This window comes from Chrysemys picta, chromosome 2 (genome assembly GCF_011386835.1).
Source record: "Chrysemys picta bellii isolate R12L10 chromosome 2, ASM1138683v2, whole genome shotgun sequence".
In the NCBI taxonomy this organism is placed as follows: Eukaryota; Metazoa; Chordata; order Testudines; family Emydidae; genus Chrysemys; species Chrysemys picta.
The window spans coordinates 180,912,086-180,929,325 of NC_088792.1; the positions used below are offsets into that span (position 1 = coordinate 180,912,086).

At 47.4% G+C, this 17,240-nt stretch overlaps 1 protein-coding gene across 3 annotated transcripts in view; it reads right to left on the reverse strand.

The window, feature by feature from the left end:
• GMPR (guanosine monophosphate reductase) overlaps positions 1–17,240 on the reverse strand; it is a 55,798-nt gene that overhangs the window by 10,643 nt on the left and 27,915 nt on the right. For all 3 annotated transcript variants that reach the window (XM_005308567.5, XM_042860512.2, XM_065585067.1), the window contains exons 7-8: positions 15,788–15,830; positions 3,903–4,062 (exon numbers count right to left, since the gene is read on the reverse strand). In XM_005308567.5, coding sequence (XP_005308624.1) covers positions 3,903–4,062; positions 15,788–15,830 — 203 coding nt within the window. The remainder of the gene's footprint in view (positions 1–3,902; positions 4,063–15,787; positions 15,831–17,240) is intronic.

The following is a 17,240-nucleotide window of genomic DNA, read 5'->3' on the forward strand; positions in this document are numbered from 1 at the left end:
TGTTCAGAAAATGCTCAAGCAGCAGTTGGTTATATAGCACGTTAGGAGAATGCAATAATGTGTATTTTGGACAATATTTTACTATCTGTTAGGGTTTAGGGTTGGGTGTCTTTTTACAACAGGGAAGGTCAAAGATCATGATTTCAAATACACTCAGGTTGTAACACCTCCAGAGAGCTACCACTACCTGGAGGAAAGCTTGCATATACTTGATCACACTAGATTCTCCAGGGACCAACTGAGAAAGAAAAGCTATTTAACCAAAAATCCTGAGTTTAACCTGACTCAGGGCCTTCTTTCTGCTCCAGCAAATGGCAGGACCTCTGGTCCAAGGAAGAAATAGCCCCATCAGGAGTGAGTGAGATGCCGGTCTCCATCCTAGAGAGGTGATGGCTGAGGAACCATGAGCCTAGATGTGGTGCCCTTGGTGTACCACTGGGGGAAATACAGGAGCAGTTGCCCTGAACTGTGACAGGGTTCTCGAGGCAAAATTTTCAATTTTGAGAGCATAAATCCAGTGGCCTGATTTTCACAGTGGATGAGGGCTTCCAGATCCGCAGCAGCTTGAATGGAAGTTGCGGGACTCAGCACTTCTGAAAATCAAATCACTTCTGTTGGTACCTCAACACAGACTGATAGCTGGGATTTTCAAAGGAGTGCCAGGCACTCAACACCCACAGAATTTCAATAGGTTTGGGGTAGCAGTTCCCTCTGGCCGCTTTGAAAACCCTAAGCAAGCCCTTGCCTTTAGGCACCCAAGATTATAAATGCTGAGGTTAGACTGGACACTTTTTAGAGATGGCACTTTGGGCCAGATTTGGCTTTGGGCTAGAATTTGTGGCACCTCAGTGGAGTTAGTTTAGCATTACCCCTATGGAATTGAAGGCAAAATCTAACAGCCAGTGCCAATGCAGCAGAGTATTACGCTGCTTGGCTGGATTCCAAGGTTTGCTGCTAGCAGGAATCCCCCGTACACAATTATGTAACCTACTGCTTACGACACAGCAGTAGCAGCCTCTTATTGGCTATTGAAACTTTCAGAGGCTGAGCCCTCTCCCTCGTCCTCAGTTGCCTGGGAGAGTCGGAGAAGCTTGTGTAACACATTCCCTGAGGACTCTAAGCCTTCATAAATTAGGGAGTGGAAAAGAGGGAGTGCGCATCTAACAGGATGGCAGCTTGTGCAGAATTTCTGGCAGGGGCTGAAAGCAACTAACCTTTATGTTTAAGTAGCTAAATTTCCTTCTGCACTGTTTATCCCTATGGGACACTGGGTTATCAATTTACTCCACTGTCAGAACCTTAGCGATGAATCTTGCCCCCAGTTACACACACACACACACACACACACGCTCGCTCTCTCTCTCTGTTGTAAGCAGGGGGTGGAATTTGGCCTTTCAGTTGCCAATGCCAATGCCAATCCTCAGCATGTTGGCTTGCATTACAACAAGGATTTTCAGACTTTACCTACAACCTTCACCAACATCAGTAGTGGCCTGTCACTAACTGAATTGAGCCTCCACAGATTTGCTTGGGCTTGTTTGGGTGGTCTGTTCCATTGTGAAATGGTCATTAATGACACACTGTGCTGAACAATGTAATGGTTTAGACCTGCCCTGCTGTATACACGCTCCAGTCACTGACATAAAAAAGAGGGCAAAAGTAGAGTTTGTAATTGCAGCTCAGATGAAAGGCTGCCAGTGCCTGTGTGTAACTGGCAACTGCCATTTTTAAATTGTAAGATAATTGCTAGTGCCATCCACTCGGACTGTTAGTTCCAGATGCTTTGATGCCAAGCGGCGGCATGGGGAAAAAAATTAACAGCCTCTTGGGACTGGCATGAGACGTGATCGAGTGAATTACAACTCATGCAGGCATGCAGACTGCCTTGTGCAACATTTCAGCTTGTCCTAAACAGGGCCATTCTCTTGTGCAGCATTTTAGCTGCAAAGAAAGACTCCCCACTGCTATTTGGCAGTGTTAGGGCACCCTAGACCTTGGGTCAGGGGGAACAAGTAGGGACTGCCTGGTTCCCCCCACCCAACAGGCTGGGGAGGTGGAGTGGCTGATCGCAAGTAGGGGAGACTATATTACACTCAGCAACGTCCAAAAACTCCATCCCTGCCCAGGAGCAGAACCACAATTCTTCTCCAGGGCTCCTTCTGGGGAAGCACAGCTGTGTGCTGCCCCATATCCAAGGCACTGAGCAAAGGCTTAATCTAGCCTGTGGTTTCTCAACTGGGAGGTTGCAGCCACCCTGCCCTTCCCATACTGCTAAATCGGAGGGGGGGGGGGGGGGGGAAGAGAGCCTGCCTTGATCCAAATATTACCCGCTGGCTATACCACTTGTGTATTTTTATTTTTGCAGGATTAACCCTTTAGTAGGGACTAAATCGCATTGCATGCTTTCTCTTAGCTCTCTTCCCCTCACCTTCCCCTCTCTATTCCTTTGTCCTAAAGATGTCTTTTTACTTCTCCCCAAAAGGTTTCCTTAGGAAGTGGAGTAGAAGCAGCTGTGTTCAGTATTTGGCCCAGATTATTGGACCAGTGAGTGGGGCAGCTCTGTCTCCTCGATGGGTCTGATTTCAGCCACATCAGAAGGCAGAAGTGCCATGACCATGTCTGTGTTCAGCTCTTCCCCGATGACTGCACTTTGCCTGCCACTAACTTTTTTGGTCTCCATTATTACAGGCATTTTGTTGCAACCCAATATATGATACTGAATAGCTTGAGAAATTTAGGCCAATGCCACTAGACTTAAATGCCTTAGGGCGAAGATTGTGTCTTGCCTGCCTTCTGTAAGTACGATGTATGTCTATATGGCACTTTCTACATCTTTAAAAACAGTTGGTAATAATAATAATAATATGCAGAAGTTCTGAAGACGGATCCAAGCTGCTAAATTTAGGCTTGGACGAAAGTTTGGGAGGCGTTTGCATCCTGGGTTGTGGCTTGGCCTGCTGCAAAATTAAGGGCTGTGCCAGAATGGGGATATGTCTGTGAACTCCATTTTGTTTGGTCACCCCCATTTTGTTCATTATAACCTTCCTGCTGGAGTGTGACCTTCGTGTTGTATTGTGAATTCCTTTGTGGATTAGAGTATCCATTTTATGGTAGGGGCTGGCTGGACCCCTCATGGAAAGACTATGTATGAGGAGGTATGACAGCACCATCAACACTGAATGATTATCCCCTACTGGAATAATGGGTTTTCTACTGGTATGGCTATTAACTATGAATAACTCTCTACACAGAAGCCAACTGGGGGAAGAAGGGGCCTGGAACCCACAACTCCCCCAGTTAAGTGCACAAGAACAAAAGAGGGACTAAGATAAAAGATGGGTGATTCTCTAAGGATGCTCATCAAACCCAGGATTCACAGCAGGGCTGATATCAGGGTGAGAATGTTGTTGTTGTTTTCCATAGATCTGTAACTCTCTAGTGCTTTCAAGAGTAAAGTGTCTGTGATTAAAAAATTCCTTTGTTAAGAGTGCCTTCCTTACCTTCCTGTCACACTGTCCCTGAAGATACCAGAGCTCCCACAGCCAGGTGCATTCTGGGGGGACTTGAGTAAGCAATGTGGGGCTCAGGCACTGGTTCCAGGAGGGGCTCAGACAGATGGACTGCCAGGTTCCACTGCCCAAAAAGGGTGTCAAACAGGTAGTCTGTACCTCTGTTTGTGTGCCTGAGACACCCAGCGTTAGGAACAGTGCCCAGTCACTATCCGGACCCAGGGATCTTGGAAGCATATGGCCCCAGGTGTTGGGTCTGTTTACAACAGCCTGGTGCTCATCCAGAAGAGGGAACAAGCCCAGGTTGTAACAGGAGCCAGTTGCAAAATTCAGATCCAGAAGTAGGCTTGGTGGTGATTCCATCCCATAGCAAAAGCAGATTATAACTTGTACCTGTATTCAGCAACTCCTCCTACATGCTTCTTCATGGCCGTATCAGAACTCATCCCGTAGAACAGTTTCACCTTCTTGCCATTTTTTTCTAGAACCTCTCCAGCACATTGATCGTGGCCTGCAAACATTCCTCCAAGCATAACAAAATCAGCACCAGCTCCTGTGATCAGCAGAGAATGTGAGGGGGGGGGAGAAGAAAGAGAGCGAGAGAGAAGGATAAAAGACAATACAAAAACAGCCATGCAGCCAAAAATGATAGCCAGCCCTGAATGCTTCAGAGCAGGGAAACCACCTTAACTGTAACAGACACAACTCATAGACTCATAGACTTTAAGGTCAGAAGGGACCATTATGATCATCTGGTCTGACCCCCTGCATGATGCAGGCCATAAAACCGTCCCTACCCCTTCCCTGGACTCTGCTGTTGAAGTCCCCAATCCTGTTTTTAGTGACTTCAATCAGCAGAGACCCTCTGAGTTAAAAGACATTCTTTACCAGCGGGACTTATACACACCAGTGTCGTATTCCCTTGATATTTCAAACAAGGGGCATGCTGAAATACTGTGATACTGTACACCACAGAAAGTGCTCTTTTTCACTTCCGTGTTCTCACTTTCAAATTCAGTTTAGTGCTTTTAACTCGCACTACAATCCAAACACGTGGACAAGATGTCAGTCAGCTGCACGGCTCCCTAAATCCTCTCCAATCAGGTCATACACGTGAGTGGAAATACACATTTGGGAGGACACAGAAGAGGAACATTCACCTTTATTTACTTTGTAGGCGGATTTCTGAAATGAAAGATGTGATGGCTCTGAAATTTTTCCGCCCCGCCCTCCCCCAGCCATGTAGTCATTCAGTGCAGTGCGGGGTAAACCGCAATGGGTGTGGGGTGAGTTTGTGTTTGGTTCAGATTACTGACATTGTAAACTCTTTGGGGCACGGACATTTTCTTTGTCCTGTGTTTGTAAAACACCTAGCACACTGGGGTTCTAGTCCATCACTGGGCCTCCTCAGCGCTAGGGTTATACAAAATATAATAATAAACACCCTATTATCTGGAGGCTTATCCAACTCCTACGTCTCCCTTGGGTTTGCAGATCATGAGGCCTATTCTACTGTAGTCAACAGGAGTAGGATGAGGCTTTGGGAATCTCAATAGGTTCTCTCAAGAGATTGGCCAGTTTTCCCATCTGTGCTGAAGTTATACCATGAACAGCCTCCCCTAGGGCTTCCAGTCTTGGTTGGAACCAGGACACGCAGAATTCCAAGAAAATGAAAACTCATTTTTAAAAGTGAAGCAAATGTTTTTGAACCAGGTAAAAAAGGATCAGATCTTGCGGTTTTCAGAACCTGTTTTGATCCATCCCTGAAACAAAACACTCTGTGGCCCAAGATGACTGTTTTGTCTGTCTGTGTGGAACGGAGTTACAGGTATAGACAGCACTGTCCTCTGCTTCCCAGCTCCTTTACGTTGCCCACAAATAACTGGCATTTATGCAGAACCTGATCTCACAGAGATGAGCCAGAACTAAAATGCCACATCTAAACAATTCCAAACTTTGGGAAAGTTCAAATCCAGATACAACCTTTATGACTGGCTCCCATCTCTGTTGAGCTAAACCAAAATATTGCCCCCCCCAAAAAAAAAAAAAAAAACTTGGGAAAATTTGGATCCTTATCTGATCTTCACCGCTCCTCTATCTGTATCATAGGATGAACCAAAACCGTAGAGACAAACTTGAATTTGGGAATATTTTGATCTGGAACCACATCCAAATTATGGAGTCTGGGTTCATTTCGAATAGCCCTAGCAAAGTTTAGTCCAGCTACAGGGCAGCTCTATGAACAGTAACACAGAACCCAGCTGCCTTGGTATATAACCCTTGCTCCATCTGCCCCATTGTTTATTCGATGAGAACAGTATGTTCATGTTAAAAGGTATTTTAAAAAATAACATTTGTGCCAAATCTCTATAGCATATGTAATATTTATAGTCAGGCACCCATTCAGGTCTCCTGTCACTTCAGCTTGCTGATAGGCTGGCCCTGAGTTTTGTTGTTTCAGATGTCTGTGAGATTTAAAGGCCCAATTAGAAACTAATCGGATACTTTTCCTAACCTACCAAAACCAGGATTAGTGCCCATCTTCATCCCAGTCATTCTAGATCACTTGTGTGGACCTTCTCTTTACTTGGCATAACCGGACACCGTCTTTGCAGCAATGGCACTGTGAGAATTCTACTTTTTATTGCCACAGCTGGACTAAAATTACATGGGGCCTGGATTCAGTCCATCCAAAGGGACCCAAAACAAAGCAAAAACAGCCTTGCCAAAGTGCTTTTGGTGCTCCTGGGTCTCTGCCCTGCCAATGCTGCCACCTACTCCCCAGTCCTCGCCCTCTCTCTGGTGATGGCTTCCCCACCCCATCAAACTTTCTGGGGCCATGGACCTCTCACAACAAAACCAAATTTCAAAACTGCAGCATTTCTAGGGCCCTCCCAAATTCATGGCCGTGACAAACATGTCACAGGCCATGAAATCAGACTTCCCCTGTGAAATCTAGCTATTGGAGGGGAGGTGGAAGGGCAGGGCTGGGGGTGCCCCAGCTGGGGGGGCTCCTACCATACTTCAGCTGCTAGTCCTGCCCAGGCCAGGGAGAGACAGGACTTCCTCTTCCCCTGCACAGCCACTTTTGGGGGGAGATCAGACTCACCTCCATGAACCTCCCCTGGCTGCAGGAAGCTCTGCGGCTGCTGACTTCAGAGCCCAGCTCCACCTCCATCAGGGCTGGCCTTACCATGAGGCGAACTAAAGCGGCCGCCTCACGTGCCACACTGTGGGGGGGGAGCCCCTAGAACCCAGAGTGTAGAAAATTGTGTCTGCTGCCGGTGCATATGTATTCTCTCCGCTCTAGATGCACTGAGATGGTGGAGTGCTGTGCTGGAGGAAGGAGGGCACGAGACATAACAGGCAGGAGCAAAGGTGAGAGGGAATAACAGAAAGCAGCAGGAGCTGCAGGGGGAGAGAGAGGAAGAGGAGCCTCTTACGTACCTCTCTAGCACCCCCAGGAGCCTGGACTGATTACACCAGCTTCTCAGGGAGCTTCCTGTTTCCTGCTGCTTCCCTGAACTCACTTGAGGAGAACAGGCAGACAACTGAAGTAGTAAGAGCCAGTTAGGCCCTTCTCTCACTCAGGCCCTGCTACCAGCCTGCTTATTTGTCCCCTTCAATTGAGTGTGGAGAGCCACTATAGCTGGCACAGAACAGCAGTCATGAGTGAAAGAAAAAAACGCCCCTCTGGGGCAGCATTCAGAAAAAGAAAGAAAGCAAATGAAGCTTTTCTATCTAAGCACGAAGGAGCTCTCCTGAGATACAGACACAAATGTTCACAGTGAGCCTTCCGGCCCCAGTGAGGATGTGAGGGGTGAGGAGATGCCTGATCTTCCAGTTAGTCAGAGTGCAGGTGACCTGGCAGCTACTGCAGCATCCATATCTCCATCTCAAATGGATGTAACCATGCACATTCCTGAAGAAAAGTGTAGATCAGAGAAGAGTGTGGTGGAAGTGCGAAAAAAAGCTGCTGCTGAGTTTAGTTCCTTAAGTCTAGATAATCCAGGTCTGTGGACCCACTTGAGCAGTAGCCTGAGGGACTTCCTTGTACTGCATGGGCCACAGCAAGTGAAAAACTTCCCCAAAGACAATGAAAATAGAAGTTTCCATCCAACACATTACTGGCGTGAAATCCCCATTGGTGACAAAGTGGAGAGGCCATGGCTTATGTACTCAAAAACCCAGAATGCTGCATACTGTTTTTGTTGCAAACTCTTCCAGTCTAATGTTCCAGCCACATTGGGTTCTACGGGAACAAAGGACTGGAAAAATCTGGCTAGAAATCTGGCATGTCATGAGAAGGCAGCAAATCACCAGAGAGCATTCCATAGGTGGAAAGAGCTTGAGATGAGACTAAGGTTAAAGGCCACCATAGATGATCAGCATCAAGAGAAGATTGCATCAGAGTCTCTTTATTGGCAAAATGTTCTGAAAAGGCTCATTGCCATTGTGAGATTGCTTGCTACCCAAAACCTAGCACTGCGTGGCACTTCAGATCAGCTGTATGTGCCAAACAATGGAAACTTCCTTAAAATTGAGGAGCTGATGGCTGAGTTTGATGCTGTACTCCCAGAGCATCTAAGAAGAGTCACCACCCAAGAAATGTACACACACCACTACCTTGGGAAAACAATTCAAAATGAGATCATACAGTTACTGGCAACAAAAGTCAAAACAGAAGATTGTGGCAGATCTGAAGTCAGCAAGATATTACTCTGTTATTCTGGACTGCACGCCTGACATCAGCCATACGGAACAAATGACTTTAATGGTGTGTTTTGTAACAACAGAACCTAGTGAAAATGTCCCTGCAATGCTGACTGTCAGAGAGCATTTTCTAGAATTTATTGACATTCATGATACTACAGGAGCTGGTATGACAAATGTGCTTCTTAAAAAGCTGGAAGATACGGGAATTGCGATAGCTCACATGAGACGTCAGGGCTACGATAATGGTGCCAACATGAGAGGAAAGAACAGAGGAGTGCAGACCTGGATACAAGAGTTAAACCCTCGAGCTTTTTTTATCCCATGCAGTTCTCATTCATTGAACTTGGTGGTCAGTGATGCAGCATCAGCTTCTAGTGAGGCTGCTGAATTTTTTAATGTAATTCAAAGCAGCTATATAGTTTTCTCTGCCTCAACTCATCGACGGCAAATTTTGAAGCAACATCTGGGAACATCCTCTCTGACACTGAAACCACTGAGTGCCACACGATGGGAAAGTCGAGTGAAGGCGATAAAGCCTATCAAACACCAAATTGGGAAGATAGATGATGCCATAGTTGCCATTATGGAGGATAATGCTATGACAGGAACTGTTCATGGGAGAACAGTGGCAGAAGGAAATGGAATCACCAGAAACATACATAACTTCACATTTCTGCGTGGCTTAGTGTTGTGGCATGACATACTGTTTGAAATAAATGTTGTAAGCAAGAGACTCCAAGGTGTTGACCTTGATATATCTGGAGCAACGGAACAACTGGACAAAGCAAAGTCATACCTACAGTCTTACTGGTGAGATGAGTGATTTGAAAACGTTCTGAAGAGTACACAGAAGTTGGCAGGGGGAGTTGACACTGAAGCTATTTTCCCACCCATTCAAGAATACAAGAGTCATTAAAGAAGACAACATTTTGATTACTAGGCATGAGATAATTCCGTAAGAGACTCCAAACAACAATTCAAAGTTGAATTCTTTAACCAGGTGCTAGATTGTGCAATACAGTCAGTTGAAGAACGTTTCCTGCAGCTCAAGTATATTGGGGATGTTGTATGATATTCCAAAACTCCTCACTATACCTGAAGAAGACCTACACCAGCAATGCAGGGCACTAGAGACAGTGTTGACACATGATGACATGCACGATATTGATGCGAGTGATTTAGGTGATGAACTGAAAGCTCTTTCAAGATACATTTCAGCAGGATCAACTCCAAAGGCTGTTCTGGAATATATGTGCACAAATAAGATGACCACACTCTTTCCAAATACTTTTGTTGCTCTCAGTACCTGATTTACCATGGTGCCACTGCTACCATTCCCACAGTCCAAAGGGGCCCCGGCCCGCTCTTTCCTCCCCCCCCCCGCCCCCCCATGGAGACAGAAGCTTAGTGCTGCCGGCTACTGCTGCAGCAGGGCAGGCTCTGCCGACAGCCAAGCTCCTCCTACGCCTCTTTCCCCAGCGTGCTATGTTCCCTCCCCTCCCTCCCTCTCCCCGCCGCCAAACAGCTGGATCAGCTGCTTGCTAGCAGGAGGGAGGAGGAGGAGCGGAGTCACAGCACGCTCACTGCTCCAGGGAGGAGGCGGAGAAGAGGTAGGGGCAGGGCCTTGGGGAAGGGGCTGGAATCAGGGCATACCCCCTCCAGCCCCCTGCCGTGAGCACCCCCACGACCCCAGCCCACACCCACAGCCTCTGCCCACCCTGACCCCTGCACCCCCTCACATACCCCCAGCTCCCTGCCCACCCTGACCCCTACACTCCCTCACACACTCCCAGCCCCCTGCCCTGACCCCTGCCAGGAGACAGTGTGCCAGCCATTCTCTGTGCAGACAGCATCAAACTTGCCCTCTAGGGCTCTGCAACAACCACACAGCCTTATCCCACCACCTAGATTCTTAAGAAATGCATAGGGGAAACTGAGGTACCCACACAGTATTCAGAGAAAACATTAAGAACATTCCCACTTTGTCACACTGGAGGAGGGGCAGCTCAGTGCAGAGAGAGACGAAGAGAATGGGCTAGAACCAGGGAGAAGGTAGGTACCTGCTCTATGTGGACATGGGCAGGGGGAGTATCCTCTTTACCCCTTCCCCAGCCCTGCTGCGCTTGCAGTTTACCCCTGGCCCTCCCTTGCTCCAGGGACCACCCCTAGCTCCCGCTCCACTGTGCTTTTGCCCCCAGCCCCTTTTACAATCATTCCCCGGGGGGCTCACAAATATGTTTGGAGCTGGGCCCACAAAAAGTTAATCCGGCCCTGCTCTGCGCACACTTCTAACACTTCCTGTAACAGTTGCCAGTGGAGAACGCAGCTTCTCCAAGCTGAAGTTAATAAAAACACATCTACGCTCCACTATGACACAGGAGAGGCTGGTCGGCCTTGCAACCATCTCACTAGATCGTGAGCTGGCCCAGACGGTGGACCTTCAGCAGGAAGCAATTAAAATCTTTGCAACCAAGAAGGCACGGAAAGCACCACTTTGATTATTCAAACAGATAAAAATGCCAGTGTTTACTATGCAGACAAGAAAACTTACATTTGCTGTTCAGGTGTTTGAAAGTTAAGTGTTAACTTTAAATGCCTTGTTCAGAAATTTTAAGTGTTAGTTCTCCTTTATTGGGGTAGGTAGCAGAGCAGTACTATGAGAGGAGAAGAACAGGAAGAAGGCAGAATTGAGTTTTCAAAGTTTTGGCCCAAGTGAGGGGACATGGGGGTGCCATTTGAGCTCCCTGCCTCAGGTGCCAAAATGTTGTGGGCCGGCCCTGACCTCTGTGAACCTCCTCCGTCTGCAACTCCCTGCACCCCCCCTTTTGGGTCAGGACCCCCATGGTTACAACACCCTGAAATTTCAGATGTACACATCTGCAAATGTGAAATTGACTAATTTAAAAACCCTCTGGCCATGAAATTGACCAAAATGGACCATGAATTTAGTAGGGTCCTGAGTATTTCCCAGAAAACAGCAATTCTGGTTCCCTCACAGCTCTAATTTAAAAAAAAAAAAAAAAAAACACACACTTGAATCATTGAGAATCGGTTTAAATTACTGGAATAAAAATTTACCAACTTGATCCACTTTTGCATAGTTTGCAATGGTTCCTGTCAGGGATGGGCAGTGTTTCTGCAAACCCAGCCCAGAACTTGGCCTCATACCCTCCAGAACATTTGACTAAACTAGTTGAAATACACATTCTTACCACCTTGCAGCTCCAACCACAAGAAGTCCTTTTAACATTTGTTTTTCCCAAAGTGCTTTTGCTTCAGTACTTTCTGCTTGGCTTTTGTGTTGCTATTGAGGACCAAGGCTTTTCAGAACACTCTACCCCTTTTATGTGGAGGTGAGGGCTACGTTTGTTCGGCTTGCTCACGCTCCATAGTGACCAGAGGTGCTGGTGACAGATTACAAACCTGGCTTTTTGCTCGCTCACGATCACACACAGCTGGAGTCTTTGTTTTCCGTGCACAATGTTTCTGTTCAAAAGCCCATTTGTCAGGAAAGGGAAAGTGCAACAACACAGTAAGTACTTTTCATAAGGACCCAGACTGCAAAGAAACCACCCTGAACTTTTCACTCTTGACTCAGGCACCCTGGTCCAATACCTCAGCGTCATCTTTGACTTCTCCCTCTCATTGTGTGTTCACGTCCAGACTATGACTGGATTCTGTCAGTTCTCCCGAACCATCGAGACACTCGAGACACTCCAGCTCTTCTTCTGCACCCTTAGCATGAAAACCCCAGCTGTGCCCTGCTGGTCATTTCCCACATCCCGTTGTAATCCGTGCTTCCCCCCCAGTCTAACTGAACAGCTGCTTCAAGAGGCATTTTCCAATCACATTGGTTTCCGAGAGTGCAGCATTCACTGGCAGACATGGGCGGCGTATGACCCCCGCCCTTCAGGGAGGCTAAGCCCCCGCCCTGCCCCTTCCACCCGAGGCCCCGCTCCTTCCACCCGAGGCTCCACCACCAGGGCCCTGATCCCCCACACACACCTGGAGCCCTGAGGGGCCCCCCGCAGGCCAGAGGAGCCCCAGCCCACCTGCCCCAGCCACTTCGGGCCAGTGCCCAGCCTGATCACTGGGCTGCCAGCTGGCCTGAACTGCACCAGACTGCTAGTGCGACCTTCAGACCCCAACTTGAGCCCCCGCCAGCTTCAGGGAAGAGAGGGAACAAGGGCGGGGCCTCAGGGTGGCGCATGGGCGGGGCCACGGCCTGGGTTAGGGAAGGCTCATCCTCCCCAGCCTACGATACCTGCCACCCATGCTGGCAGACCCTCATCTTTTGCCTTTTAGTCTGCTTGTCCTTACCCTGAAGGCTCTGCACAGCGCTGCACCTCCATTCATTTAATTTATTCCTATTGCCTTGCTGGCTGCCTCCTCAATGCCCCTTTGCCTCCTCCTGTCACACTCACCTTTTTTGCTTCCTTCCATGCCCCCCTTTACGCTTGGAGCCTCTTCCCTGGCACAATGCACCAACCAACCAGCCTGGCTGTTCTTTCAGATGCCCATTCCAACTGCTCCTTTCACAATGTCTTTCAACAATAACCATGTATTGAACACCAGTGATCTCCATGCTGCCTTCAAACGCTTCCATCATCAGGTCCTCCAGTCTGGTGTGCATCTATCTGGGCTGTTATGTTTGTCTATCTTAGGCCCCAATCCTGCATTCAAATCTACTTGCATGAGCCCCTGGCCATATGGGGGCTCCCAATCGTCAATTTATTAACTATAAGGAGATCACCCTAATCACCTGCAATCTGTGTCAACTCTCAGAATGATACAGCCCTAGTTGTTCAGCTATTTTGCCCAGCCTGCTGCCAGTGCAGGATTGTTGCCTATCATGCAATCTCAAGTGTTTCTCAACCCTCCCTCTCTTCAAGAAGCAATCTGGGGTCTCAGTCGAGGGCTCTAATGCCCCAATGCATATCCTGACTAGCCAGTTGCCACGCCCACATCTGCACTGCCACAGGTTTCAGAGAGCAAATTTCTGCTCAGGGCAGCCCAAAGAAACCCTTCGGACTCACAGCGAATTACAAAGATAAACAGTTAAACGTTTTGAAGTAATTTCCTGTTGTTCTAATTTCTGGAAAGAGTCCCATTGAAATAAGAGCTTTTCCACTGGCCAGGTCTCTTCCCCTCCAGCTTGGAATGCAGTGAGGTCATAGTCCTCAGCTTGTAACGTCCTTAACAACAACCACGGCAGGAGACTGAGCAGGGTCAGGCTGAAGAGAGACTGGCAGAACAAAGAACTAACTGCACCAGGGGTGACTGTGGAACAACTGACAATAGAATGCCTCATGGGAGATTCTATCCAATCCATTCATCGACACCACCTACAGGAATGAGTCTCCCAGGTCAGGTCGACAGACAGATCCCCCTCCCCCAGGCTTCGGAGCCTGACCTCCAGGCTGAGCTGCAGCTTCCAAATGCTATCTACACAGCTATTTTAAGCCCCAGGCAGGCTGGGAGCCTTGCTCCCCGCTGGCTGTGTAGACAACTGACGGCGGCCCCAGGTTCAACCCAACTTTGGGCTGTCCAAAGCCAGCGACAGCTGCCACCATTCAACCATGTCAGAATCACACAATTCTAACAGCGGTCCCCATCCCTCGGTCATGTCACTCATGCACATATCACTAAGGGTCTGTGATAGTTCCGAGGATTCCAAGCAGCAAGTCGATAGTACCCAGCTGGCAGCACTCAGCTGGAGTGGTGGGCCTGGCAGCTCACTCCATAACTGAGGCTTCCTGACTATGGGTCCCAGATCACAAGGATCCTGCTTTAATCCTCCCTTATCATCTGGCTATTCTAAAGATAGGAGCTATATGCAATCCTCGGAGCTGGAGCTGGATTTCAACTCTCCCAGCACTCACACAAAGTTTGAGTTGGTGCAGATCTGAGGTTTTGGTTTAGGCCTCTAATTTCTACCTTTTGAAAATTTCCTGCCAGGTAAATATAAGAACGGCCATACTGGATCAGACCAATGGTCCATCTAGCCCAGTATCCTGTCTTCTGACAGTGGCCAAATCCAGGTGCTTCAAAGGGAATGAAGAAAATAGGCAATCATCAAGGGTTCCATCGCCTGTTGTCCACTCACAGCTTCTTGGCAGCCAGAGGTTTAGGGATACCCAGAGCATGGAGGTCACATCGCTGACCATCAGTAGCTATTAGCCAAGAAGGACCTATCCTCCAGGAACTTATCTAAATCTTTTTTGAGCCCCCATTATAGTTTTGGCCCATACCAACAAGTTCCATAGGTTGACTGGGCGTTGTGTGAAGAAGTACTTTTTCATTTGTTTTAAACCTGCTGCCTATTAATTTCATCAGGTGACCCCTGGTTCTTGCGTTATGTGAAGGGGTAAATAACACTTCCTTAGTCACTTTCTCCACACCAGTCATGATTTTATAGATCTCTATCCAATCCCCATTTAGTCGTCTCTTTTTCAACCTGAACCAGTCCCAATCTTTACAATCTCTCCTCATATGGCAGCTGTTCCATATCCTTAATCATTTTTGTTGCCTTTCTCTGTACCTTTTCCAATTCTAATGTACCTTTTTTGAGATATATGCTGTATCACAGTGCCTGCCGTGACACTGGCATCATAACATGCTGACGTAGCAATGACACTGTGTTGTCCTGTTCCACCCTGGCATTGCCATGTTGTAATACCCCCAAAGGTATTTAAGGGTGTCTTTATGCCCTTCCAGCCCAGTGTGAGGATGCGCTCAACCCCATCAAAATCAGGACTGCCCAGCTCAAACATGAACCAGCGTCCACCTTGCTGCTAGGACTGACAGGCCCACAACTGTAATTTCTGTGAACAACGGAAAACACGTAAGGCAGATTCTGCTCACAGTCACACCAGCGTAAAGCTGGAGTAACTCCACCGAAGCCACTGATATCAGTGAGAACAAATTCTGTCTCTTAATAATTAACTGGGATATACTGAAAGCTTGCTCAGCCCCAGAGGCTTAGTAAAAATAAAATCCCCACTCTTCAGCTGTGTGACTGACTCCCAATAACTTACCCCAGACATCGAGTTTGCTTGCAATCGTTGTTTTGCTACATACGCATTGTACCTTCACTTGTCAGCCTGTTCTCAACAGCGAGCAGCTGGCAGAACAGAGGGTCAGTGCAAACTGCATGTGTGGCCATGAACCAAAACAAAGCCGAATGTCAGGCCTGCCAGATTTGGCAATGTCCCGGTGAAGTAATGGTGAAACCTAGTTGGCGGTAACCCTTATCTTTCAGCTACTGTCTCTGCAGATCATAAAAGTCCAGCCTCAGTCACCCCAATGGTCTAGTTTCTAAATAGGACATTGATCTGTGCATCTTTCTGGTCTGTATAATTTGGACTGTATAAATTAGATGTAGGGCCAAATTCACAGTTTGTGTATTAACTTTTGTGGGGTTACCCTAGGGATGAAGATAGCCTGGTGTTGATTAGATCTTTAAGGCCAAATTCACACTGATGTAACTTTACTGACTGCATGGGAGTGTCATCGGAGATTAATTTGGCCCTCTGATGCTGAACACGACATAGTGTACTTACCAAACGCTTTGGCGACATCTCCTGGACAGCTACAGCCTCCATCCTGCAACAAGCAAAACAAAATAGAAGTCAGTGAACAGCAGAGAGCTCACATTCATTGGTGCCCTCAAGACTAATACCAAACCTATAATAACACAGCAAACCTTGGGAACCAGCATGGAAAATTCAAATGTAATGATTAGCATGATTAGGTGCCAGTGGAAATGACAAAGCTGTGTGCGCATTTAGGACACAACAACTGGACAGGATTTTTAGGAACCCAGATTATGCATTGTAGTTCCATTATTTTTTTAACCTTATTTATTCTGCTAATGATACTACTGGTAAAAGCAGAATCATACACTCCCTGTTGCAAACCCCAGACGCATTGCTACTACTGAGCTCTATTATAAACCAACAGAGACATTTTAAATGTTGGTTTACTGTACATTGAGGGGTCACAGCAGAAGGCAATGTGCTAGCAGAAATAGCTTTTTGATGCGATAATCCACAAGTGAGTTGGGTAATCTGGCTCTAGTACAAGATATGATTCTCTCATCATGTTCTTCACCATATGCTATGGGCTTCATAAAGCAGAAGCTTGAGGTTTTTCATCTTAGACTTGAATGTTTCATTTTCTTTGCAATGTGGTGGTGGCAGTGAGTGGAATGGTGGTTGGGGAAGAGTCATGTAGGTGGAGGAGGGGAGGAATGAAGGATTCTGGGGCAGTTCTGTGTATGTTAATGTAGGTCATGACCTGTAAAGTGCTGAGCACTTATTGCAAGGTGCTAAATGCCCTTCAAGCTGATTGATGAGTATGTGACCTGAGGGAGCATCTTACAGGATCCACCCTTTCCAGGTAGGCCTAATAACTTTCCTGCTTTCGATTTTGTTGTGCACGCTGCTCCAAAGCTAGTATTTTTACCTCATTTTGCTTCACTTTCTCCCCATCTGCAGCAGTTTGTGCTTGTGTATGACCCGTGCAGCTGAGCACAGCCAGAAACCCCCATCTCTGCTGCATTTTAGAACAGATAGTGGCAGCAGTGGGCGTGATAAGCCTTGGGTGTGCACACAAGTGTTTTATGGGCTTTCCAAAGGAAAGTGGCCTAAGTTGGTATCATGGTGCTTTGATTGCCCAGGGCGAATAAATCCTGCTGATGTTTGGGGGGTTTACTCTGTTTGCTGATAGCAAGAGAGACACTGTGATAGGGGTTAAGATAGCTGAACCTCTTGCTGTCAGCTCCTACAAGGGAATGCTTCTGGGCTGTGAGCAACGTTTTCTCACTGATGGGCCCCATCCGTGGCTTCCACTCTCTCTCATAGCCTGCCAGAACCCAGGAGACAAATCATCTTCGAAGAACAAGGTACCGCATTTGCCTAATTGTTACTGTCTGTCTGAGAATATGAGGCTAGTTTAGCAGCAACAGCAGTTGTGTTTATGGGCTATACCTGTTCAGTAGCTTTGTGTCTTATT